The 25,969-nt window shown below is 45.3% G+C and overlaps 9 protein-coding genes across 9 annotated transcripts; 7 read left to right on the top strand and 2 right to left on the bottom strand.

The window, feature by feature from the left end:
• Positions 1–4,284: 4,284 nt before the first annotated feature.
• JR316_0012098 (uncharacterized protein) lies at positions 4,285–4,624 on the top strand (the record flags this gene model as incomplete). The annotated part of the gene is made up of 2 exons (XM_047897735.1): positions 4,285–4,545; positions 4,607–4,624. 2 exons carry the CDS (start codon positions 4,285–4,287, stop codon positions 4,622–4,624), a joined length of 279 nt encoding a protein of 92 aa, XP_047742624.1.
• A 575-nt stretch (positions 4,625–5,199) lies between these two features.
• On the top strand, positions 5,200–5,461 carry JR316_0012097 (uncharacterized protein; the record flags this gene model as incomplete). The annotated part of the gene is made up of 2 exons (XM_047897734.1): positions 5,200–5,239; positions 5,307–5,461. The coding sequence occupies 2 exons, from the start codon at positions 5,200–5,202 to the stop codon at positions 5,459–5,461; spliced, it is 195 nt and encodes a 64-aa protein (XP_047742623.1).
• Positions 5,462–5,500: 39 nt separating this feature from the next.
• JR316_0012096 (uncharacterized protein) lies at positions 5,501–6,318 on the top strand (the record flags this gene model as incomplete). The annotated part of the gene is made up of 2 exons (XM_047897733.1): positions 5,501–6,065; positions 6,137–6,318. The coding sequence occupies 2 exons, from the start codon at positions 5,501–5,503 to the stop codon at positions 6,316–6,318; spliced, it is 747 nt and encodes a 248-aa protein (XP_047742622.1).
• Positions 6,319–7,645: 1,327 nt separating this feature from the next.
• JR316_0012095 (uncharacterized protein) lies at positions 7,646–8,105 on the bottom strand (the record flags this gene model as incomplete). Its single annotated transcript, XM_047897732.1, has 3 exons — positions 7,646–7,668; positions 7,726–7,812; positions 8,021–8,105. The coding sequence occupies 3 exons, from the start codon at positions 8,103–8,105 to the stop codon at positions 7,646–7,648; spliced, it is 195 nt and encodes a 64-aa protein (XP_047742621.1).
• Positions 8,106–9,200: 1,095 nt separating this feature from the next.
• JR316_0012094 (uncharacterized protein) lies at positions 9,201–10,490 on the top strand (the record flags this gene model as incomplete). Its single annotated transcript, XM_047897731.1, has 4 exons — positions 9,201–9,251; positions 9,512–9,715; positions 9,765–10,214; positions 10,284–10,490. 4 exons carry the CDS (start codon positions 9,201–9,203, stop codon positions 10,488–10,490), a joined length of 912 nt encoding a protein of 303 aa, XP_047742620.1.
• Positions 10,491–12,839: 2,349 nt separating this feature from the next.
• On the top strand, positions 12,840–14,120 carry JR316_0012093 (Non-canonical poly(A) RNA polymerase protein Trf4-1; the record flags this gene model as incomplete). Its single annotated transcript, XM_047897730.1, has 3 exons — positions 12,840–12,988; positions 13,043–13,160; positions 13,257–14,120. The coding sequence occupies 3 exons, from the start codon at positions 12,840–12,842 to the stop codon at positions 14,118–14,120; spliced, it is 1,131 nt and encodes a 376-aa protein (XP_047742619.1).
• A 2,067-nt stretch (positions 14,121–16,187) lies between these two features.
• JR316_0012092 (uncharacterized protein) lies at positions 16,188–19,682 on the top strand (the record flags this gene model as incomplete). The annotated part of the gene is made up of 3 exons (XM_047897729.1): positions 16,188–17,974; positions 18,045–18,236; positions 18,287–19,682. The coding sequence occupies 3 exons, from the start codon at positions 16,188–16,190 to the stop codon at positions 19,680–19,682; spliced, it is 3,375 nt and encodes a 1,124-aa protein (XP_047742618.1).
• A 941-nt stretch (positions 19,683–20,623) lies between these two features.
• Positions 20,624–21,882, bottom strand: JR316_0012091 (uncharacterized protein; the record flags this gene model as incomplete). The annotated part of the gene is made up of 3 exons (XM_047897728.1): positions 20,624–20,922; positions 20,984–21,670; positions 21,732–21,882. The coding sequence occupies 3 exons, from the start codon at positions 21,880–21,882 to the stop codon at positions 20,624–20,626; spliced, it is 1,137 nt and encodes a 378-aa protein (XP_047742617.1).
• Positions 21,883–23,386: 1,504 nt separating this feature from the next.
• Positions 23,387–25,945, top strand: JR316_0012090 (Tripeptidyl-peptidase sed2; the record flags this gene model as incomplete). Its single annotated transcript, XM_047897727.1, has 13 exons — positions 23,387–23,830; positions 23,885–24,226; positions 24,286–24,379; positions 24,438–24,526; positions 24,579–24,649; positions 24,706–24,794; positions 24,846–25,032; positions 25,153–25,234; positions 25,293–25,378; positions 25,431–25,440; positions 25,502–25,753; positions 25,811–25,832; positions 25,887–25,945. The coding sequence occupies 13 exons, from the start codon at positions 23,387–23,389 to the stop codon at positions 25,943–25,945; spliced, it is 1,827 nt and encodes a 608-aa protein (XP_047742616.1).
• Positions 25,946–25,969: the final 24 nt, after the last annotated feature.

Here is a 25,969-nt window from a genome sequence, read left to right as displayed (position 1 = left end):
TTCATCAACATGTATGCCAAGAGGGATAAAGCTAGATATAAGTTTTAACGTACTCCAGATATTTCTCCGATGAACAGAGAAGTTTTGAAACTATTCCAGAGCTAGTGGTGACCCATGCAGGACTGCGGGAGTAATCGTTTGATGGTTTCCACGCCAGAGTCCATTCAAGTTCCCATTCACGCGCTATTGTTACCCTTTGAAAACATCCCACATTGTACAATGTCTTGGTTCGACTTGTCAGAGCCGTGATATTATGTAGACAATTCATTGATTAAAAGTATTAATCTGTTCGCTCACGTTTTCGGGCAGACATACCGTGTTGGCTAGGCGGTAAATATGAACATGTTGTACCCATTTTAATCACGTCCGATCATCAGGTATAGTACCAGATAGTACCCTCGGAAAATTACTACCGTCAAGGCAAATATCGAATGTATTCAAAAACTAACAGTGATACTAATAACCTCATTGATTTTGACACCATAGATCAGCGCCTGCAAATTAAATAATGCTAACTTTTGTGTTACTCCCGGGGTCACCGCTCTTATGACCTTCACTGTAAGTCAAGTACCTCTAACGATACTTGCCCTCATATCGCTGTGGTCCATTCAAATAAAAAGATATGGAGAGTACATTTATTATATTGAGCCACAGCATTGTCGCTCATGCGCGTAATAAGTAATTCGAATTAGAAGTTCAACGTTCAAGGCGGATCTAGACCCGTGTGACTGTGACACTATCAAAACTATCTGGTCTCGTGAAGTTATTCGCGACATGTCAGTCAGGAGTAAATTTTCCGAAATTCGGCGTACCTTACCTTGAACTACATAAGACTTACCAGTTACTGCTACCCTTCATCGCCCCAATTCTCGCCTAGGCACAACCACACATTACAACGTACAACCCATCCGACTGTGAAACTAGGACGCATTTCTTTTTCAAATTTGTTAGGACGTTATCATCGTGCTTTCTAGATTGTCTCGAATCGGAGTTATCGAAGGGAAGACTATCATGGTCATTTCCCGAACAGTAGTCAGGAGTGCTCGGTATTGGCATGATCAGCATCAGAACATAAATGTATATGCTGTTAATTGCTATGCATCAGGATCAGAAATCTCATTGCTTTCTTTCACTTTAAGAGACTCATTCGCAAGAGAAGGCTTATCGAAACTCGCTAACGCACTTAATGCGATGGATTTGACAATTCGGAAGCAAGGTACTGGGAGCACACTTTTACTGGTGAGTTATTTTACGTCCACCAAGAAGGTCAAATTTGTCAATATATATGCGGCCCCCTACCACTTTAAACGACACACATCGAGGGACCCTTGTCATTCATCCAGTTCCTTGTTTTGCTCTACTGCGTTCTAGATATTTTAAGGTAAAGGAACAGCACCGAGACGCGTCAAAGAATGCAGTTCACATTTCAATATGACTAAGATGAAGACGATGCTCTGGTTGGCGACGTGTTTGTTTGGTCAGCATTTGAATCTACATTCGAATTGGGGCACTGGTCAGGAAGACATTGGGAGTTAGCTATTATCAGTGCTCTTCTAATTCTCCACCTGTTGGTACCTTCATGCTAAAAATGCCTTCCAACCTCTCCATGTTTAAAGGAAACCGTACGATATGTCCTTCCGTGCTCGGCATATCACCCATATGATCCCCCTGTAGTCAGATCGCCGTTCGCGTAGCACGCAACTTCCCTCCGCGATTCTATCATATGCTCTCCAATCTTGCATACATTTTTTCAGTTCATGGAAAGCATCTTCGAACCATGTCTGTGCGTCGTAAAGCTTGCGGAGGCTTAGCACGCATCTTCCTGTATCTGTCACTGGCAACACCCCTTCTACAATTTCCATCGAGACTATGCTTCCCTCAAGATTATCGAAAACTTTCCAGACCCTTTTGTGTAATTCTTCCTCTCGTTTTTACCTGGAGCAGGTAGGACGCGTCCCAGAGTCAGTTGGAACATGCCAAGCCTTTAGAGTCTGAAAACCTTTCGCTGATTTACAGACTAGGTACTGGGCAGGTTTCCTAAGGTTTGGAAGTTGTCTACTTAACAGTATACACCGCGCTTACGACCAGTTCTCCACGAAATGCGCATGGTATCCAAATCAGTTAAATTTTAACCGTTGTATAATGATTTTATCAAGACAGCAATCGTATCTCATGTGACATTCAGACCATTCACCCTCATAGGATTCGCTTTTATTCGCATATATAGAACGATAAAGTCATGTTCGCATTTGAGCTGATTCAACTTTCTTGGTACCTTGCCTTCGCAAATTTTGCCATGTTCGCTCATTATCGAGCGACCGCTATCATCTGCTATCATCCTCTGATATGGAGGATTTTAGCGGCATATCTTTCGCGACAACCAGACTCAAGACTTTGTCGATCTGCAATAGGCATCATTCAATCCTTCAGGTACATTGACTCTTTTGTATTTAGTCCCCAGGGTCATCATTTAACATTCACAGGCTGTCATAGCGAGCTTACGAGATGAAACCAGATTGAATGGATTATTATAAATTATATATCCGCCGGATAAATCTGTCCGCCGGACAGCACGTGACCCACGTGACCACCGCGGTGGTCAGATTTGCCTGATTTAAGACACCACCGCGGTGGCATGATCAGGCAGCCATGTTCCACCACCGCGGTGGCAGGATCAGGCAGCCATATTCCACCACCGCGGTGGCAGGATCAGGCAGCCATATTCCACCACTGCGGTGGCAGGATCAGGCAACCATATTCCACCACCGCGGTGGCAGGATCAGCCAACCTTGAGCCACCCCCGCGGTGGTTGACAACATCCGGCGGATTTCACCACTGGGTTGGAGGTCCAACAGATGTCAGGCCCGCCACTGTGGTTATGGCACAAAGCAGGTGTACACCACCACTCCAGTGATAGCCACTGACATGTTTATTCCGCCACCTCAGGGCTGACCACGATTATGTTGGCGCAACCACTGAGGTTCTGGCAGGCAACACCTTTCCCCCAGCATAGCAGTGGCTTATCTCCCCTTTGTGTAAATCACCGAGGTGGATGTCTTACAAATATATGTTGTAGCAGTTCACCACACGCTTCCAAGACACGGTAATTCCATTCACCTTAGATAACATATCTCACTGCACTGTTGTATCAATGTACACAATGAATTAACAGATTTCTACCCAAACATGTCAAAAATCTTTTATAAATATCACTACCATCACTCCAGTGGTGGATCTACGCAAGTAATTCTCACCACAACAACGTCAACAAAGATAAATATATATATAAAAAATTGCTTTGACATCAGCATATCACCAAGTACCAGCCTTAGCATTAGCTGGTGACGACTGGACAAGAGACTTGAAACTCCTCGTTTTTACATCGTCTCTATCCCTTTCCTAACTAACAAAGTCGTCGAAGATGAGAGTTTAGCCTATTATTTATGTCCATGCTCGTTTACTACATAGTGCATTCCGTACATACAACTTCCCCCGGCTTGAGCCTTTGCACACACCCTGCTGATACCTCATGTATCGGTTGGGGTGTTTCCTTGCAAGAACCCTCCCTGGTTCTACCAGCATATCCCAGGAAAATGTTGAGGTCAGGAAAATGCTGATGTCACCGCTGTGACCTCATCATATCCCTGGAATATGATGAGGTCACAGCGTTGACCTCATCATATCAAAAATGTTGAGGTCAGGAAAATGCTGATGTCACCGCTGTGACCTCATCATATCCCAGGAATATGATGAGGTCACAGCGTTGACCTCATCATATTCCTGGGATATGATGAGGTCACAGCCATTACGCGTGCCTATTTTTGCCATTAGTTGGGGTGCCCTACCCTAAAGTGTTGAGTACGTACACTGATCTCTGACTTATGACTTCTTCTTTTCCCTCAACGTTATATCATAGGGGCACACTAAGTATACACTACAGTTAGAGTATAATCCAGTATAATAGTTTAGTATATGTTACAAAGAATAATACCACTCCGGTTTAAAGTTAAAAGAAGTAAAATGGATTCCAACACAAGTGAGTAACTGCCAAAAAAAAGGTGTATGCTGGAATAATCCCAATGGAATAATCCCAAAAGCAGACACCCCCACCCGCTGCCAGTTCCTATGAATTAAGGAATACGCATTTTTGACAAGGGTGGTATTTAAACCATTTGCGCATCATATACAGCAAGGACACCCCTTGTATGTAAGTAATTTTAACCATTAATCATCTTTGCAAAGCTTAATAACAAGCGCCCTCAGTCTCTTTCCCAGCGGATTGAAATGTACAAAACTCATTTAATCAGGGACAGTGATACAAACACCGCCAACACGCGTTACCTGTTGGAATATCATGGGTCAAACATGGAGCCGCCACGGAAGGGTCCTTGCTACGACCTCGCCACAACTGCATTGGCACAGTATTGCCTAATAGACCAGGTTTGCATGACCCCTTCTGTAATGGGTTTAAATGGAATTTTGCCTGTCAATGTGAATGCGGCAAAGTCCCGCTCTTGGACAGAACAAATGGTTCAAGGTTTCAAGGTAAAATCCTTGTGTGAAGGAAATATATTCCATTGCTCACCAATGCTGTACCATACTATAGGGTTGGGACGAACTATGAAACTGGCCGTCTATACTCAAGACTGCCAGAGAAACTTTGATAAATTACTGCGAGAGAACGACAGCGACACAAACACCAGCAAGCGCGTCAATGGCCATCAGGTTATTGTTAGCCTTGGCTCAAACAAACGTGTCGAGAAATTATTCAAACATAATCGGTAACTTTGAAGCGGCGGCCCTGCATCTAGTGGCTTTAATGGAAATGGATGGCAAACAGTTGCACCCACCGAATATGGAGAATGACCTGGCAGTCGTGTTGCAAAGGCTGAGCAACAACGATTGCACTCTGCCTATCCATGGTCAGGTCCAAGCACTTCTGACAAAATAGTGGAGTCGTAATGTCCGCGTACCTCTGCAGCTCGCATTGCTAATCTCCCCGCTTTACCTTTTCAACACTACTTGTCTGTACAAAAAGGCCGTGAGCCAGGTTGACTTGTGGCAAATATGCGTATCCTCAGGGAACGACAAACTGGCCCTACTAATCAAGGTGGAAACAGCGGTGTAGAGTGCAATTTGGAACATAGCCTGTCATGGGGACGCAGTCCAGGAGCTTATCAAATTAGTTTCATCACCAGAATGGATGAAGTGGGAATGTACACCTTTAGGACATGTTGCAGTCCGTTATTTTGATCGTAAATGCCTGCATTCTTAGCTTTTTTTGGAATGCTAATGTTGTATTTCAGCTATATCAGGGCTCACTTCATCCTCAATCCCCCGAACTATTTTGCAACTACAAATGTATGACCACGACGACGACAATAATGATACCGTGGAAGTGGAAGGGAAAGACAAGAAGGATCTTGAAAATAAAAAGGATGACACCGTTGGAGGAAACTAGGAGGAGGGGGACTCCATAGACACAAACAACAAAAGCATCATGGGACACGTTGATAACACAGACCACAATGTGGAAATGGACACGGGTGACGTCGAGATGGACGAAGAGAATACGCAAGGTACCGATGCGGGGGTTCCACATCTGTCCTCGGAACCTTTAAAGACACCCATTGAAAGGCAGGGAGACACGGGTGATGTGGAGAGGGACGGAGAGAAGACGCAAAGTAACAATGAGGGGGTTCAGAAGGACATAGACATGGGAGTTCAACTACCAAATTCCACCGTGTCAGGAAGTGCGGAGACCCAGGATGACACGCAAGACAATGATGACAAGGGCAACAAGGATGGCAAAAAACCCACACCAAAAAACTTTGGTGAACTTGAGAATGAGAAACAGGACAGTGACAGCAAGGGCGATACTGAGAAAAGTGACGATGAAGGCAGCGAGGGCAAGGGCAACACTGAGAAGAGTGAGGGAAGCCAGGAAGAAAGGAAAGGCAGTGAGGATGGAGAAAAGCAGAACAGTAAAGGCAAAGAAGCTGGGGAATCTTCTAACCCCGCCCCGCCGCCTTTGTCTAATGGTTTGCCTGGGATCTCCTACCACTGTAAGGACTGTCTCTGGTATGTGTAATTTGTCAGATCTTGTGTTTTGTTGCTGCTAACATGCCACTTGCAGACCAGTCCCTCGCTTCAGAGGGAGGTAACCTGAACGCTTGTCTCCGACAGGGGACGTTGCAACAGCTACACAATGCTGTTGAGAACGAAACCTTGAATAAAATTGTCAACTACTTGGATATCCCAATGCCAATGAAAGCACTGATTATACTGCGCTTTATGCCACGATGGGGGATTGGATGATGCCAATGCCCTTTAATGCAGCGCACACACGCTGGGGACTAGCGGCTTCAGAAGGTGCCTGGCACGGCTGGCACATCAACAGTAACGGCTTGGGAACCTTCGTTGAAACCCAGGTTGGTGGGAAACTGTGGATTTTTGCATGTTCTAAGAAAGATGCGGCAATTGGATTCACGGCAGATGTATGTCTACCCACCACCGCAATGGTACGGCAGATGTATGTCTACCCACCACCACAATGGTACGGCAGATGTCTACCCACCACCGCAATGGTACAGCAGATGTATGTCTACCCACCACCGCAATGGTACAGCAGATGTATGTCTACCCACTACCGCAGTAGTACGGAAGATGTATGTCTATCCACCACTGCAGTGGTACGGCAGACATATGTCTACCCACCACCGCAGTGGTACGGCAGACGTATGTCTATCCACCACCGCAGTAGTACGGAAGATGTATGTCTACCCACCACCGCAGTGGTACGGAAGATGTATGTCTACCCACCACCGCAGTGGTACGGCAGACGTATGTCTATCCACCACCGCAGTAGTACGGAAGATGTATGTCTACCCACCACCGCAGTGGTACGGAAGATGTATGTCTACCCACCACCGCAGTGGTACGGCAGATGTATGTCTACCCACCACCGCAGTGGTACGGCAGATGTATGTCTATCCACCACCGCAGTGGTACTGTCTACCCACCACCGCAGTGGTGCTGTCTACCCACCACCGCGATGGTACGGCAGACGTATGTCTACCCACCGTTGTTTTTCCACCACCAAAGATGATGTTTTTGAAAACATATGTTTGGTTTTGGAAAACATAAAACATATTTTCAACATATGTTTTTGAAAAAACATGTTCAACATATGTTTTATGTTATGTTGTTCTTGAAAACAGTTGTTTTTCACAAAATATATGTATGTATTAAGAACTTTTTTTTCTATATATACTGATGGTTATTGTAGAAAGGTAATGGAAATGGGGTCTAAAGGTCCAAGAGAGCAGTGACAGCAGGTATATACAAGAATAGATGTGTAACACAACAAGAAAACATTACGAAAACATGTCCAAGAAAATAACGTCATGAAAGAATATGAGAACAGGGTAATATAACAAAAAACAAGTTACAAAACATTAATCAAGGGAGATGTAGCGGCGCTCGTTGATAAACAGGAGGATCCGTTTGATGACCGTTCGAGTATTGATACGGCTGAGGGGCGAAAGTTAGAAAACCAAAAAAAAAAGAGAAATACAACATAACATTGTTACCTTCTAGCAATTTGCGCGAGTCGATTGAGCGGAAAATAGTCGTTTGGGGGAGATTAGACAGGCGGGGTATTGATGTCTAGAGAAAAGTGGCCAAAATTAAAAAAAAGAAAAAGACAAGAAAAATCGGCCTAACCAGCCTGAAATTCGTGCGAGTACAGTGCAGGGAATTTGCGCGAGTCGACAACGGACGGCGCAGGAGCAAGTGCAGGAGTGATAGAATCTGTAGGAAATAAGGATAAGTTGGACAAAAAAGGGAGACTTACCTTGAGGAAGAGTATCCAACTCAACATCCTATTCCACTCTTTCCAGACTAGCCACAAACTCAGAAAAGGTTTGGATAGGTTCTCCACCCAAGTACTTGAGGATGCCATTAAAAAACCACAAGGAGAGGTAACCCAACCCCCCAAATAAAAAGACCAGAAGAATACCCAGACAGTAGGTGATATTCAAGAGCCAGAGCTTCAGATACTTCTTAACATAGATATAGAAGTTGATGAGCATGATGAAAGACATAGTAAAAGGTAGGGAAATGGTGGTGGATGGCAGTGGATGGTGGTGGTTGGAGATGAAGAGACTGCGAGAAAAAATCTAGCAGCTGAGTTGAATTTATAGAGGGCAATAGTAAATGATAACAAATGAATGCAGGTACATAGAAAAATATGGTTTTGTGTGAAATACATGTACTGTGAAAGAAAGTCATTCAACAGGCCTTACACCCATGAGCTCCTAACTGATATATTGTGGTTTACTTGACTAGTATACTAGTAGAATAAAAGGGTAAAAGCCACAGACGCACACTTCAAAATATTATCATAACGAGACTGCGCTAGTGCGCGGTCTTTTCATAGACACGACTTGTTACGTTACATGTTGTACCAGTCGCGTTCGACGTTAATATATCTAACAAGTTTGCTCAAAATGTTTTATTGCTATCTAATCTACGCAATGTACTGAGAATACACGGTATGTGCAGTAAGTCACGTGCCCCTGTCCGTCCGCCGGATGTCCGCGCGTCCGGCGGACACAGTAATCCATTCGGTCTCGATGAAACAGTTTCCGTTCAGCCTCCGAAATGCTGAGTTTTTGATGTCGTCGCAATGTATTCCATAAGCGAACCATGTCTCAATTTCTATCATACGCATTAAAGGTTATCTAACCTTCGTTTTCAAAAACTAGTGATTCACTTCGTATTTCACTTTTTCAAACGATTCAGAAGCGGCGCGCAATGAATATACCACTAATAATGACAGTATGTATTCAGGATCCGAATCACACGCCTCAATCGCTAGTGTCGCTGTGGATTGACTAACTGGCATGTAGGTCAACAACCCTTGTCAGACTGACAGATTGTAAAGAAAATCCTTCGGGACCAAAGATGGCATTGGCCCATAGCATCCGCCAATGCTGCATGGATATAGGAAGCAAATCTGATGGCAAATTTTCGAATGTATTACTTATATATCCTTGCCTTAGCAAAACTGAGCCTTGGAGAACCCATTTCTCCGAATCCGTTCGTTCTGATTTTCCTACTAGTCTTCGTTTCGATATAACAGCCTGCTGCAAACTCTTATTGTATCCAGAGCTGTCACACCCTCGCTATCTACTACAATGGGACAACTCTCACTCGAAAAGACCTTCCTGCTGGCGACGTTCATCGAGGTGAGCATAATAAAATGTTATTTTATGTCGATATGAATCGTTCGCTCCAGGGAATCGTATATGGTATGTTCATAGAAGTTTAAACATTGCATTAAACCGACGGCACCTAGGGTTCCTCTGTTGTCTGTTCGGCGCAACAATGTATGTTTATTTCTCGCCGAATTACAGTCGAACCGGATCCAGACGCGATCGACACACTACGGTAAGCCTGGACGTTTTCGCAGAGAAGGATTGCTAAATTGTAGCTCACTGTTAAATAGAGTATGATTGTGATCTCTGCCTTCATGTTTTTTATGGCGACCTTCCATTTGTCTATGAACGGATATCGACTTCTTCGTGGATATGCAGATAATCGACTATCGCCTGGAGGTCCTGTTGGTTATATCGGAAACCTAAAGCTCTGGGATCACATCCTGAAAGATACGATCTATGCAACACAGGAAAATCTAGGCAGCGCTGCCGCGGTACGTCATTCCAGCCATGATCATTTACGGAATCTCATGTTATGAAAAGATCTACCGTGCATGGGTTTTGTGGAACTTCGACTACCGGGTCATATTGCTTCCCGTCGTTCTACTTCTGGTTAACATCGGTACGCATAACGGTTCTGCTTTCTTCGAATGTGCAATGTTGTTTACTTTGCAACTAGGTGCCGGCTATGTTGTATGCGGAACTTATTCATCGGTTGACCCTACTGCAACGGTCTTCCTTCCACGTCTCACTCAGTGGATTAAAACGTTCTATTCCGTTGCAGTTGTCCTCAACATTATTACCACGGCTTTGATGGGTTGGCGAATTTATATCACACATAAACGATCTGCAAATTACAACGTTGGACAAGGACGGCTGCTCTCTATTTTGCGAATCTTGGTGGAGTCGGCCGCTCTACAGCTCATAATAGAAATTGTGCTCCTGGCACTGTACTGCAGCAATATCGATGCTCAGTACATTTTGTTGGAGTCGGTAACGCCGGTCGTTGTAAATATTTTGTTATATTTGATTCCATTTTGGCCTTCGCTCATGAATCAACAGGCTATCACATTTAATTCCATCACTGTCCGTATCAAGTTACAATCGGCAGCGGAGAACATGAAGACAATGCAAACCTCGAATGGTCATACTCATAACCCAGTGCAAACGATAGGCAGCATTCCCATGAAGCGAATTCATGTCAACATCGACCGAGAAGTGGATGATGATGGTGGATATGGGAGCAGCGTTTTCAAAGATAAGCCATAAACCAGCATCCCATTTTTGTTAGTTTACTGTAATTAACAGCTTTACTGATCTTTTGATATCAACACCATTGCATAATTAGATATTTACATATGTAGATTTAAAAGAGGGCTTTGCAAGTTCTCATACTGTGGAAGCCCAAGTGCCGCCTTAATCACCGTTGTTAACAACAGCGTCGCTACTTTGAAAAAGTGCCCTGCATGCTTGGCGAATGTAAATGGTTCTGGAATGTCCCGTGCCAAGAGACCGTTGATATCGAAAGTCCGACTCGGGTTTGTGTTCGGGCTGATGTGTATGGAAGCGTCGAGTAAGCATTTGGAATGACAAGAGATTCAATCTGGATTGATACCTTTACCATAAAATATTTTCAATGCGTTTCTGCGTATCAATAATCATCCGTTCTCACTCTCACAGATTCAAACGAAGGTTGGTCGAAGAGGTTTCCGATCCAAGGGAATGGCTTGAGTTTTCATTGTATTGCTAGTGTTCTATCAGTGAAATATTATTTCGAGAGGAGGAAATATCTGTGGCACATCGTGATAGAGGCGTAAAAACATGTTTGTTTGACGTATAAATTCAAGGTTCAAGGTTCAAGGTTCAAGGTTCAAGGTTCAAGCTTCAAGGGTTGTCATCATTCAATCTTTGGATCACTTCGGGGTTTGAAATAATGCTGTCGGCAGCCGATGGCCAAAAGCTGATCAAACCCCACTAATTTTCCGATGCTCGGATGGCATGAAATGTCCCTGTTTCTACTCTATGTAACCCTAAACCTTCTCAAAGTTGTCAAAGACGTGGAGTTCACTTCTCAATCTCCATACAGTTTTCTCTCCGACATTACAGCCCTTGGATTCCTTAATATCAGTGACTACTCGTAGGTTATTTATCGGATGGATGGTCCCATTACAGGAGCTTTTATCTCAGGTCACTATATTAAACGGTAGTGAGCGAGAAAGCGGATGGCCTTGTGTTCATCTTCTCTAATATCACTGAAAGGTGGCCATTGAATAGGTATAAAACTACCAGATCTGTGACAAAGAAGTCCCATTTTGGTCGTACGACCTGCGTTGCTCCTGTACCGTTACCTAAGGAACTTAACACTACTCAACATGATACCCGTTGTTGAGAAGCTATATCTCGTCCTATACTTGGGAACCCTCAAAATTTCGTTGTCAATAAAACCTTCCAATAGGCTGTCTATTACGAGCTCTGGATAAATCAAAATCCGAAGAGGGGTATTTCAATGCGCTATAGCATTTTGTACTTCGTTGTGCTATAACGTCCACAGATATCAGACTTAGAGCAAAAAAAGTTTGATATATCATATCAAAGTTGCGGTTATGTGTGGGACCAACTGTGGCAGAGTGCAAGTTTTGAACGGACTACATTCCCGAGGCTGCATGTCTAACATGTTCAGCGTGATATTCAGGTATGTCTCTTATATAAAAGTGGAAGCCATAAGGCAAGTATGAGTGAGAATATTTGTCCCCATTCTACAGGTTGACCCGATGGCCTAGCGCTAAGCGTTGTTTAAAAGGTCCGAGCCATTGACGCAGGTCTGCTCACAAGATACGGGCCCCGGGGACGGACATAGTAGTATTTTGTGCATTCTTGTTGCACATTCTCTTACGCTTCTTTTCTACAATTGAGTATACGGTCCAGGTTCGCGAACCTCTTCGTGGCTTCACATGATTTCCATTATCATTTTTCTTGGCTATTTCCCGAAGGTCACTAGTGCATTCTGCTTTGAGATTACTTAACAGAGATTTTTCATCACTTGACAAACAACTCGATTTACTTCAAGTTCCAATCAGAAATCTAGAAAATGCAGAAACCATGGATCAATGTGGAACAATTCTGTGTATACATGAGTATTTTACGGTTCTTCTACATGCGGGAATAGTATAGCTGAACACTCATGATACCTCATTCTCAAGCGCTCATCTGCATGTTTACATAAAATCAATTACCCAAGACCTTTTAAGTGTGTGATGATTTTGCACGAATATATGACTTGAGCGTGAGGCTCGCTTTCTTTAACCGACTATGGAATTGGTTTTCATGGTCAGTAGCCATCCAGCTATATCTAGACAAATGGTTTGTGCCATTTATTTATAAATAGGTTATTGCTTCTTTTCAATCTTCTGGTCTTATATAACCTTTCTCAGTGATGCTGCAAATGAGCCACCGTCGCCGTGGGTAAATCGATAAGCTATATCGAGCTGAGCCACGTCATTCAATCAACATGCGATCTCTTCCGGCGCTTATTTTTTCGTCACCATTCTTCGCGCCACTTGTGCACTAACATCACTATACTCCCTGATGCATCCCATATCTCTCATTTTAAAGAGAAACATGATGTCCGGACTACCTACCAGGATGAAAAGCTACTCTGACTATGCCGGAGTTTCTATCCCTTTATGCGGTGACTTCGAACAAGCGGGAACATCAAAATCTACGGCTCCTTGGTCAAAGAGTTCTCAAATATCACCAACAACGTTGTCGTATGTTGAATTCCAGTCACACTCAGCTTGATTACAGATTAATAATTCATGAAGCTTGGAGATTAAACATTTCCTGGAGTATATGACTCCCTCCGATCGGGAGATTGCCATCCGTCAAGATGTCATTAGTCGTTTCACCACTCTCATTGAATCGATAAACGATACGGTCACAGTAGTTTCGGTTGGGTCTTCTGTTACAGGACTTTGTTTACCCACATCCGACGTTGATATGGTCATACAGCCACGAAGTCTACGATCATCATTCTAGACGTATGTCGATGTCAAGAGCCTCTATCCCAAGATACTTCGCTCTGGTTTTGCCAGCAGAGTGGAGACTGTCTTCCTTGCATCCATACCCGTAATCAAAGTTACTGATAAGCTCACTGGGATTGAGATAGACCTTTCGGATGGAGGTTCACGAGGGATTAATGCGACCAATGCAGTTTTGAAATGGATGAAGAAAGATGAAGAAATTGTGAAGATGTTGTTTTTCGTCGTCAAAACATTCCTGATGGTTAGAAGATGTGGGTCGACGTATACAGGAGGAATCAACTCCTACGTTTTAGTATGGATGATCGTTGCCTGGGTCAATCTTGAATGGCCAAAAATCAAGGGAAAGCAAACACCACATAAGGCGGATGATGAAGACCATCTCTCGTCGATTATGTCATCATTCGGAAATCTCTCAATATACGCGAATACGTATCCTACCGATCGTACATCTATATCCCCCTCCTATACAGGGCACTCTCTCCAGTCATACTATGGAGAGGCATTGAAGGGATTCCTTTCATTTTATGGACATCATTTCGACTATCACTCGTGTGCCATTATTATCGAGCCAAAACCTTTTTATACAACGAAGACGTCTGTGTACTCGAAGTACAACACTCAACGATACCTACTCTGTATCGTCGATCCTGCCGATGCCTCTGTTGACATGGGTTCTAAAGCCTATGGTATCAACCACGTAAAGGCATCTTTCCAAGATGCTTATTCGGTCATCAGTAAATCGGGCCATTCAAATGGATCTTTGACCGTTATGCTAGGTGGAGAGTTTACGACGTTTGTAAAGAAGAGGCAAGAGATAGCTAAATGTGCCGACAGACTTGCGGTGCTGGACCCCTCATAGGGTAGATAATCAACTTGTACTATAGCCTCGCAAATCAGACCGTCTCACGCAGTGTTAAATAATTTGCTGTCTCTTTTCTAGAATTTAGTAGAAAAGGCATGTACCAAGTGTTGTGATTGTACAAATGTTGCATTTATTTATTTGTTAAACATTGATCGGAGTGCGAAAAGAGACCTACGCGGCACATCGGAACATCAGCGGAGCTCGAAATATGTATGCTGAGTCAGAAAAGGTGGCAGACCATGGTCCATCATTGCTTCGGATTTTTTGGAATATTCAAGGTTCTCCAGGGCTTCCCTAGCATAAAAGGCCTAAAAAATAGATGTGTTCATGAAATAGTTACGGTAAATACAACTTTAGTGGTTTTATTCTTCCCTTCAAAGTCTTCAACAGTTTTCAAGTCAGATGGAATTATGACGATCTTATAATGCACATCCTGTAAGACATTGCTGATACAAATTTCGATCAAAATCACCAAAGTATTAATTCCAAGATTCAAGGACTTGTAACTGCCGTGAATAGGCCCAGCTTACAAGTAGAAAGCTATACCCTGTTCTTTTATACCTAGCTGCACTTTTGATTTGCTTTTGATGGACCTTCCCAAGGTGCGGTGGTCTTATTCCCACACTCGCCAAGTTTGGCTGTGCATTTTGTCAAGCATTTGAGCTCGTGTTAGGCAACGAGGCGCTGACAGCCAGCGACCTCACACCTGCTTTGCATATCACAGAGGCCCCATCGACTTCAACAATTTCCGAAGCCAACCTCGGAATCGATCTTATTGAATACGTATTCGGAAATCGGGAGTAGCCCTTACTACGTCCGGGCACAGAGACGGATTGGATCGGATTGGATTAGAGGCAGCCAGCGCTGGAGATTGCTGAAAAGTTCAATCGAGGAAGGCTGCGAACTTGTTTTTATTCTGTACCCAAGGTATGTGTATTCAATACTCTCAATTTCGAATCTCCAAATGCGCACACTATGTAGTATGCGGTATGGTGTCCGTGAACTATGCTGAGAACTGTCCGCTAGCCGCACATTCAGTCATATGGTTGGAGATTTTGTTGTAACATCGCCGATGCTTTATTTTCCAGTTCGGATTGGGAATCCATTCTTTTGAGCAGAATGAAATTGTTCATTGCGCATGATTCGACATACAAAGGCGAATCTCATTTGGAATAACCACGGCTAACGCTAAATTAACAGGACAGCACGATTTTCTCTTTTTCGCGGTGAAAATACATAAATAGGATCAGTCTGCATTGTTGCAACAACACCCGTATTTGATTCATCCGGCCGAAGAGAAGCAAGTGATACGAGCGAACGTGCACAGTAAACCTCCGCCCACCATCGCCATCGTGTAGACTACTACCAGTTCAACAACCATTGCCCTGAAGTATATCTCAGTCTCTTGACGGCAAGCGTCGTACGCGATCGCACCAGCGGCGCCCAGCACTGCGCAGCCTTAGTGCTGCTTATCAGTTACCTGTAGGCAGTGCATCGCCCAGGATCAAGCCTGAGCTCGTCGTCTCAATTGCCTCACCCGACCTGCCTACCAGTGACCTGTCCTTTCTCTTTGTATCTTTCGGCTCTTGACATACGGTATGTTGAGCTTGCTACAGATATTTCACACGGGCTCATTGAACAATTGAAAGGGAGGCCCTCTATTGTAACTTTATTGCTTTTGTGTGGCTTTGACAGTGACAGACACGACTCCAGTCTGCAGTCCCATCGTAGTTCTCTTGATAGATTGTTATCGAGTGAGTCTCATCCCATATTACTCCTTGACCAGTTTCTTGCCACGGTCACACAGCCACTGGACGATTTTAATTTGCGTGTTTTGTTGCTGTGTGCATCCTCTGACCTATCCGGCTTATACACATTCACACCTAGACACACAACGTGTGGCACTCTTTCGCCATGGCTATTCCAACACGTTCACATCTTTCTTCCCAACCTATATCTCAATCATTCCCTCCATCTCATCCTCAATTTGGTCCGCCTTTCCAGGCGCAGGTACAACAGAACCAGCCTCAGAGTCAGAACGTAAATTCGGTTCCGAACCCGACCATGAACGGGCTGCCCTACGGCCCCCAGCCGAACATGCATCAAGCATACTCAAGTCAGCCGCCAAACCTGTATAATTCGTCTGGTTGGGGGGCCAACACGCTTAACGGTGGAGGAAATCCAGGTATCTCTGGAAATCAACCGCGAATCGTGAATACGAATCGCAATCCCAATGGACCCTCGCCTTACCACGACCCGACCAGCTTTGCCCCTAACGCAAACCCTGTTATTCCCAACGGGTTTTCTTCGCTGGGATTCCCTGCCACAGGCGGTGCAGCCGCCGTTGCTAAAGGCAATTCATACGTTGGAGGTGGATTTCAACTAGGTGAAGGTTATGGTGGTACTCAGCATGCACCACCGTTTGCCCAAACTCAAGGTCAACGTCCCGTTGAAAACGGAGATAACAACGACACGAGTGGCCGTAATCGAAGCCGCTCTGCCCCGCGTTCGTATCCCAATCCCAGCACGAATCATGCCCAGGTCCTTAATCATGATCATCAGCACCTGCAAACGGTTTTGTACAACTCGCCTTATTCGACAACGCACACAGGTAATGCGGTCTCTGAGAACGAACCGCCTGTCATTCCAATCCCGAATCCGACTGGGCAGGGTTTCATGCTCATGCATCAACAGCAACAACGACGCGAAGAAACTGTTCGGAGTGGCTCTAGAGGAAGAGAGGCTAATAGACGGGAGGAGGAGCGGGAGGCCAGAGATTCTGACCTGCCTCCTATTCCACCAGCATATGCCATCACAGGTCCCCATCCTGGATGGGCTAGCGCATGGGCAGACCCTAATGGCCCCTTTGCGACTGCTGTTCGGTCCAAATTGGGAGAAAGAGCAACAGATACACAACCGCCTATTCAGCATCCCCAGCAAAGCCAGCAACCTCAACCTCAACCTCAACCTCAATCTCAACCCCTACACCAACAGCCTCAACTACCACCGCCGCCGCAAGGCCGACCTCCAGCGCAACATCATGCATATATGTCGCACACTCAGTCCCAACTTTTCGTTCCTCAAGGTCCCGTGCAACCCATTCTACCACCTGTTCATGGATCAACAGCGCAGAAGCCCGCGCTGTCCACAGGCACACAACCTCCACCAGCTCACAATGTCACGGAAATGACGCGCGAGATGCTCATACCCGTTCTAGATCGGTTTTCGGAGCTGCTGGTTGACTACTTCGATTTCTCGGAACAGGCCTCTGATTCACCTGGATTGGATGGCCTGGGATCTAACCCTAGACGACCGAGAAAGCTACGGCTTGTCGCGCATGGCGGCGCGTGCATGCTCCTGCACCCCGTTTTTCATGCTCTGAGCCTGGAGATGCCTCTGGTCGGCGCTCCTATGCCCAACATGGCGGCAGCGTCAGGGGGCGAAGTGTCCAGCCTTGATGCGCTAATGCAGCAGCAACAAAGTTTGCAAAACATGAAGATGGAGAATCTCGCGCGGCGCACGAGCACGAGGGATGTTGATGTAATTATGCGTGCATTCGCGGATGATTACTCTGGTGTACGTGCGCCTGAGCGTGTGCTCCAAGCCGCCGCCACAGTTGCTTATCGAAGTCAACCACCTGGATATTCCGGATATTCGGCGTATGGTACCCCTGCTCCAAATTCGATGGATCAAGCAGATGATGCAGACCCTGATAGTCCGAAACGTGCTGCACAGCTGGACGCGATTGGGCGTCTGAAAGCTTGCATTCGACGCACTGCGCGTCATTTCCCTGGATTGGGTTTGGATTGGATGAATGCCGATGCCGATGTTGCATTGCCTCTGGGTGCTGAGTACGCCTAGCCATTTTTTGTCTCTCTCAGGATATCAGATTTTGACAATGGTTTTCTTTGTTATTTCCAGTCCACAGACACATCAGACGTTCGATCCGATTCATAAATCAGCAGTGACGCCACATAATATCAATCAGTATTCCGTTTATATATCACCGAATGGCCGTCTACAGCTTGTCAGCGTAACGCCCGCATGGAGTATCGCCCTCAAGATTGCCAGATGGGGGAGAAGGGACTTTGCTGATGTTGGGATACTGCTCCGGTATGTTTCTAACTTTTTGCTTTACATGTCACTAATACTTTTGTTCACAGATCAGCAACTACTATTAGTGGCATCCGTTGGACACCTGGGATGCTACAAGCTGTGCTAGAAAGGGATTGTTGGGCTATGGGATATTCGAGGTGGGATGAAAGCAGAACTAAGGAATTTAAGGATCGGGTCGCTTGTGCTGTCAGAATGGTTGAGGGTTGGGGGACAGGAACGACGGCAGGACAGAGTCAGGGTCAAAGCCAGATGAATGGTTATGGTTATGGCTCTGGACATGGCCACGTCACAGGAGGAAATGAGCTTGGGTTGTATATTCAAGGTCATCAAACAGCTCAACCACCATTACAACGAGTGCCTGCAGCAGTAGCGCCTCAGCAGCAGCAACTACCTCCGCAGCAAAGAGACGACCGCGAGTGGGAGAGGGATGAAGTGAGGGCGGCGCGCATGGCATCAGCCGAGGAAAGGAGAGAGCGGTCCAGGGCTAGGCGCAATTCTACCTATGGCTCTAGGTCGAGATCCAAATCTCGCGCAAGGTCGCAGTCGACTGGCCCTCATGAGATGTTCATACCGCCTGATGACGACGACGACGACGATTATCCACATGAATATCGGTATGAATATCCTTCAGGCGAAAGGGGGCGCGGGCAACCTCGTCACATCAGCCGTAGTATCCCTGTGGGTAGCGGCGGTGGCGGCCAAGTTTCTGTGTCAAATGCCACAGCCGTGGCTCCATTCCATCGTCATGCTCCTCAGCATATCGCGCAGGCGACAGGCACCCATGGCCCACGACTTTGGAGACGACGCTCTACCTCGCGCCCCCGAAACACGGAAAGGGATCGAAAGGCTAGACAGCGTGATAAGCAGCGACGAATGGACCAGCAACGCCGACAAGAAGAGCGTTCCGGATGGGCTATGCCTCCGATTATTCCGTTCGATACCGACGATGAAAGTGGCAGCGACGATAGTGGCGACGATACTGACGATACTGACGATGAAGGAGATAAAGAGAACCGTGATCGAGAAAGCGCCTGGAGGCAGGCTAATATTTATGGCCCAGGCAAGAAGAGGCCACCAGCGTTGGATATTCCACCTCCTTTGACGAATGAACAAGCTCTTCAGCAATCGCATGGTGAACAACATCCAGCATATGCTCAACAATTACAGCCAAACCCGTATCAAAGGCAGCTTTCGCGAACCCAATCACACCCTCATCTACTCGAAGCAACGCAGCGGTCGATTCCGACCCCATACCCGACCCCTCAACCCGAAGCAGCAACTCTACAGGTACCTCCAAATGCAAACGCTGCACAACTTGCCCAGTACCAATTCGAGCAACAAATGCGCTCGCTTCAACGCGAAAGACAGTATGAACAATCAGTCAAAGATACCATGAACCGGATTGCGAAAAGAATCGTGACCAGAGGAAGTACGATGCCATAGATGCTCAATGCTCAGCACGATCTGTGACCCATGCACCTGATAACTCAAGATACCACGCAAAGGTCTTTCAATCATACCTTTGCATCTCAAATCATTCAAGCTTTTCTCTACTGGCCCGACGTGTCAGTTGTATTGTGCGTGTATTTTTTTCACTTGTACTATAACCTATACCCCGAACATAAACCAAATTTTGTTGTAAAATCTTCTTGTAGACGTATTGTTTTTGATCATCCACGTATGACTATATCTGTATTTTCTAGCATTTTAGTTCGCTAACTGCCTCGTCTCACTCCATTGATGTCCTCTACATACTAAACAATTATCTTAACCACATGTTTCCACTAGCAATCCAAGTTGAACCAAAGTGCAATGGCAACTACATAGCATATAAAAGGGAGATTTTTGCAACTGTCAACGAGTGTGACCTCGGTAAGAAAGATAGACAATGACCGCAATTGACCACGCTAGTGGGATAATGATGGAAAGAAACGATAAAATTGGCGCAATGCGGGTTCTCAAAGGAAAATGAATCTTCAATAAGACTGCGTAAACGGATCGTTTAGGATGGTTTAAACCTCTGAAAAACGAAAAAAAAAAAAAAAAAAAAAAAATTGGACGCATTGGGGTTTGAACTTTGAACGTCATCAACCCTACGACTGTTATTCTTCGGCCTACCGATGGAATATTGTTTTGCTACCGTCAAGGATTAGCGCCCGTTGTAAAGATTTGCTACTGCAACACGGCAAATGCAGACAACCGAGCCAAGCTACATGTTAGTCAATATAATGTCTATTTTTATACTCTGTTGGGCAACGGGCGCTGACTTTAGCGCGCAGGATAGTACACGGATCCACGGATACACGGTACTCATTGATGTTTCTATGTTTGTCATATATGTGACATCATCAAGTTCATCAAGTAAAAGTCCAACGATTTGAATCTCAGAGCTGCTCATACATTGGAGGAAGTGAATAGGGCCGTGATTGACGGTCGCTATTTGATGTCCTTGCCAACTCCTCGTTGTCATTAGGGCTCTGATTGAGGACTGACACACTTCCCATAGAGTCAGAAGCTACATGCCGCACTGCAGTGCCAGCTGTGGGCCTCGCCATCATGGCTTTTGATGGGGGAATGATCCCAGGAGTTGGCTTCCGAGCAGAATCCATACCCAGTTCAGAGCTGGAAACTGTTTGTGGGGGTGGGGAGTTAACGAAAGGTGACACGGAGACCTGTGAATATGCTGGAGCACATATCATGTCAGTAGCCCATTGTGCCAACATATTAAAATCCTTGAAACGCACGATTATGGCTATTCATTTCAGCTTGATTCTGATTATTATCCGGTAAGCGAGTCGAATGTTTAGCTCTCAGCTGCCTTCGCATGCATAATGCCGTAATGAATGCGACCAAGAGGAGAGCAAGACCACCTATCGCCCCCCCTACAGCGATGCCAACTTTCGAAGATTCTACCGTGCTTCTTGAACTTTGTTCTGGTGTCGATGTAGCGCCAGGACCAGAGGAGGTGGATGCTCCTGATAATGTTGCAGATGATGTAAACGTGTTTGTGAAATCGGAGGGATGTGATGAGGAGGTTGTGGTGAATGATGACCATGATGATGTAGTAGTGGATGTGGTAGATGTGGAGAAAGCAGAGGTGGAAGGGTTGTGGTTGGTGTTAGGTACAGGAGAAGATGACTCACTGGAAGAAGATGCCAGAGGTGCGGAAGAGCTTACTACGACGACAGGGTCTGGGGTGACGGTGAAATAGTCGAGGTAATATCCTGCCTCTGACTGGACAACAATAACCAGCGTGTGTGGCCCCGGCGGCAATGTAGGCGACTGAAAAAACTGCTGTTTGTACTGTTCTGAGTCTGGCGTGGGTCCTGTGTAAATAACTGGTTGTCCATTATCAATGCGGTATGAAGAAATGGGAGTGCCACGACCCAAGTCTGCGCTATCAAGGGTACCAAATACACTGACACTTGTCCCTTATTACCATGATGATAATGTTAGTGCAAACATGCAAATTCACTTTTATGATTGACTCACCAGTGAACTTGAAAGTTGCAGTGGAGCCAGTAGCATTGCGAACGTAACTTGTTGTTTGGAAGTATTCGTTTTCAGTTCCACCTTTTTGCCAATCTCCGCCGCTATACACGACACTGGGATCACGGTCATCGTATGTTTGGATATCAGCCATGCCCTTAGATACAAGTCTTCAACGGGGGCACAGATGGTACGCAGAGTGAGGAAGAGACCTGCAGAGAACTCAAGTAAGCGAGTTAAACAGCATTTTTCATGTGTGTCGGGTTGGTCGGCGATTGCACGACATGAGTAACCTCATTGAAGAGAATACTGACATAAATGTTGATTTCGCGTTTTATCTGCTGTGATTCTATTGAATAACAATCATCTTGTACGTTAATTGATGTGAAATGCCCACTGACCATTGTATAAGACTGGCTATAGATCTATCTCTCGCTTCACAGCCCGTGTCGATCCAACCTTAGCGGGTATGTTACGAGGACCGACTGCATTTATGGCGACGAGACACCACAGAATGTCGGAAGGAACCCTTTTGAAACATTGGCTGTATGATCATTCAAAACTGAAATTACACATGTATATTTAGGTCAAATAGTAGGACGACACCTGTCAGACCTCACCGCATAGGATTCTAAGCCTTTCGAAGAATTCTCCAAAAATTTGGAATTTTCAAGATTCAATAGTGAAGCGGATCTACTGTCGAGAGTGTATATCGTCTATATGATGTCTGGTTTTCAAAATTCTTCCTTCTGGCACATCGTTACTCGATATATCATTACTGTTCAAGTTCAATACTTACGCGTAAGGCAGGCCATGGGAACCGGAGTGCTAAACCCCAAATTATGCTTCCTTGGGCCTATTTTGTCTATTTTTGTAGGAGCTGTGCCGTGCAGTAATACGGACTGTGGATTCGAAGTGAGAAGGCCATCATGGAGTCACGTTTTATAGGGCACGATTAGGCTCGTACCCAGCCGTTGTTCCGATTAAAGTCCGCGTGATGTTTGCCATCTAAATACAACCACAACAATGCGCAAACAAAGGGCTCAGACCGACTGGCTAGCGAGTCTAGGGCACGATCTCCACTCCTGTGAGAGACCCGGGACTAATAAGCGGAGATCAAAGTCGGAGTCAAACATTCTGCAAAACTCCGCGCACCTCCTCAGGGGTTCGTCCACGTATGTTCTCTCCGACTCAGTGCCTCAATATTATCAAGATTCAAGCAAGACTCAAGGGGAGCTTCCCGAAGCCTTTCTTGCCCAGATCTAATAGTAGCGGCCCCACAATATCCTTGTTCCTTCTATTAGTTCTTAGCCTCAACTATTGGGGAATGGCGGGGTACTCCTGGGACCAGGTTGGGACCCCTTCCTTGAGCCGTGTTGCGCAACTCTAGTCACAGTCGTTCCTGCATCTGTAGATTCTATGGGAGGGTGCGCACATCTTCGATTGGCTCCATAATTGCTCACACAATCTTTTACTGGAACATCTACAATGCTACTAACTTTATGAAGGATATAATTGACTCCAGATGGCCTATTATCTGACACGTTGGTTTGAACAGATTTTGACTAGTTGAACCTAGCATGCGCCACCTAGTCTACAGCCTATGCTAACTCGCACCTATATAAACTGTCCGAGGCTCATACATGCTCCCATTCTTTATGCCTACAACATTGCAGTTCGCCATTTTCTGCCATGCACTGGCTTTTTTGTTACCACGATTCGCCTTTACCTCTAAAATTATTGATGAATGGGGGAACAACACAATCAAAGAGGTAGTACATCATCCACTGGGGTGGATCAAACTCGGGAGACCTACTCCAGACCATCTAATAGCCTTGCAAATCGGTCTTCCTCAACACAACTTCCCAAAATTGGAGAAACGTTTATACGAGGTAAGCGACCCAAAGCATAGCGATTATGGTCAGCATCTGTCAAGGCAGGAAGTCGAGGCGTTAGTCTCTCCTCATCCCAGAAGCCTCAGTGCAGTTTCCCGATGGTTGAAATCTTTCAATGTCGAAGATCAAGACATCACATACTCTCCTGCAAAAGATTGGATCAAAGTCACCTTACCGGTGCAAACTGTGGAGGAAATGCTGGACACGGTACGTCCGCTCTTTCCCTTCGTTTCAATGCTTATCGACCAAACTGTACGAAAGACCTACCACGTATGGGAGCACGTAGCCAGCGGAGATAAGCTGGTACGGACTACGAGCTACAAGATACCTGCGCAACTTGAAGCCCATGTCGACGTCATCCAGCCAACAACTACGTTTGGTGGATTACAATCCCGGAGATCGACAATATTCGCCGTCGATGATGCACCTAGAGTGTCATCGGAAGAAAGTACGCAAATAGTTGCCGATGTGGCATCGAATATCACTGTCGACGCCAGCTGTAACCACACTATAACCATTCCGTGTCTCCTCAAGCTTTATAACGCCGATAGATATGTTCCTTCACATAATTTGAACAACTCGATTGCGGTCGCTGGTTACCTAGTCTGTACCCTTTCATAATGAAACCAATGGGGGTCTGACAAACTTGACTATCTATCCAGGAAGAATTTGCGAACTTGATGGACCTACAATCATTTTATGCTGAGCAACGTCCTGAAGCTCTCAACTCATCTTTCACATTTATTTCTGTAGCTGGTAAGGATCTATGAGCCCTTTCGCTGAATATTCATTGAAATAGACTATGCATATGCAGGAGGACTCAACGACCAAACTTCATGGAAAGCAGGCTCTGAGTCCAATCTCGACGTTCAATTCGCTTTTGGGATTTCATACCCCATTCCAGTATGTCATTAGGATTTCTGTCGTCATCACAGTGATATATCACTGTACACAGGCCACATTTTATTCAACTGCTGGGAGACCTCCTTTCCTCGCTGACGCCAAAACCACGATCAATACCAATGAGTAAATATTTCCGTTCTCCGTTCGAACATTCAGTAGGTCACTAATGAGATATGTAGACCATATGGCGACTGGCTTGATTTTGTTCTGAAACAAGATAATCTCCCGTTGACTATATCCACTAGTTATGGAGATGATGAACAAACAGGTAGGCATGTAGTCAGAAATATTTCATGATGTGGCTAAGAGGGGGATGTAGTTCCCGAGAGTTATGCCAGACGGATCTGTGCCCAATTTGCTCAGTTGGGTGCGCGCGGTGTGTCGTTGTTGTTCTCTTCAGGGGACACTGGGGTAGGGGATGGGGTTTGGAACCCCCATAGTACTTCCACATGTATCTCAAACGACGGCAAAAACACAACCAAATTTTTGCCCTCGTTCCCAGCGAGGTATGTTTCGATTACTTTGACGAGAAGAAAACATAACTGATTTGCTCGTGCCAGTTGCCCCTAGTGAGAACGATTTTATAATCAAAGCGTATCTCATTTTCACCTTTTTCAATATTTAAGCGTTACAGCTGTTGGAGGCACGTCATACATTCCCGAAGTTGCTGTATCTACCTGGTACTCTGGTGGTGGCTTCAGTGATTATGTATGTTGGCAAAACACTATTGATAGTAGTTATCTATCTCTAACCTCGCAAATTACAGTTTGAGAGACCACCGTACCAAGACGAAGTCGTCTCAAAATATCTATCGAGTCTCCCGAATGGAACATATCAGGGGCTTTATAATCCGTGCGTATCTATCAAACTTAACATACATTGATCCCTCTTAGAGTGATATTAGGAAAGGACGGGTGCGTTGTCTGCTATGTATTTTCCTAGGAAGCAACATCTATTGATCATCCTTATATATAGGCATATCCCGATGTTTCTGCTCAATCAGATAATTTTCGCTCGTTTCAATTTGGACGTCCACATATGATTGGAGGCACCTCTGCAGCTACACCAGTAGTCGCCGGAATCGTAGCGATGCTGAATGACGCTCGCCTGGGGGCTGGGCTGAGTCCCTTAGGGTTTTTAAATCCTATGATATATTCTCGCGGTGCAGCTGGATTCAATGATATTACGGTTGGGCATAACTCTGGATGTTTGACATCTGGGTTTAATGTACGTAATTTCGGTTTTCTTCGGGGTATACAATAATGTCCATCCATTTTCTTACAGGCTACTGAGGGCTGGGATCCAGGTAATTGATTCGGATTTTGTTTCCAATTCATCGATTTGATACATCATGTTCCAGTTACTGGTTTCGGTACACCCAACTTCGAAAAACTCAAGGATATTGTAACTTCATTCTGAGGTTATATCCAGGGTAGACATGAA

Source organism: Psilocybe cubensis, chromosome 12 (genome assembly GCF_017499595.1).
Source record: "Psilocybe cubensis strain MGC-MH-2018 chromosome 12, whole genome shotgun sequence".
In the NCBI taxonomy this organism is placed as follows: Eukaryota; Fungi; Basidiomycota; class Agaricomycetes; order Agaricales; family Agrocybaceae; genus Psilocybe; species Psilocybe cubensis.
This window is presented reverse-complemented; position numbering and strand designations above follow the sequence as displayed.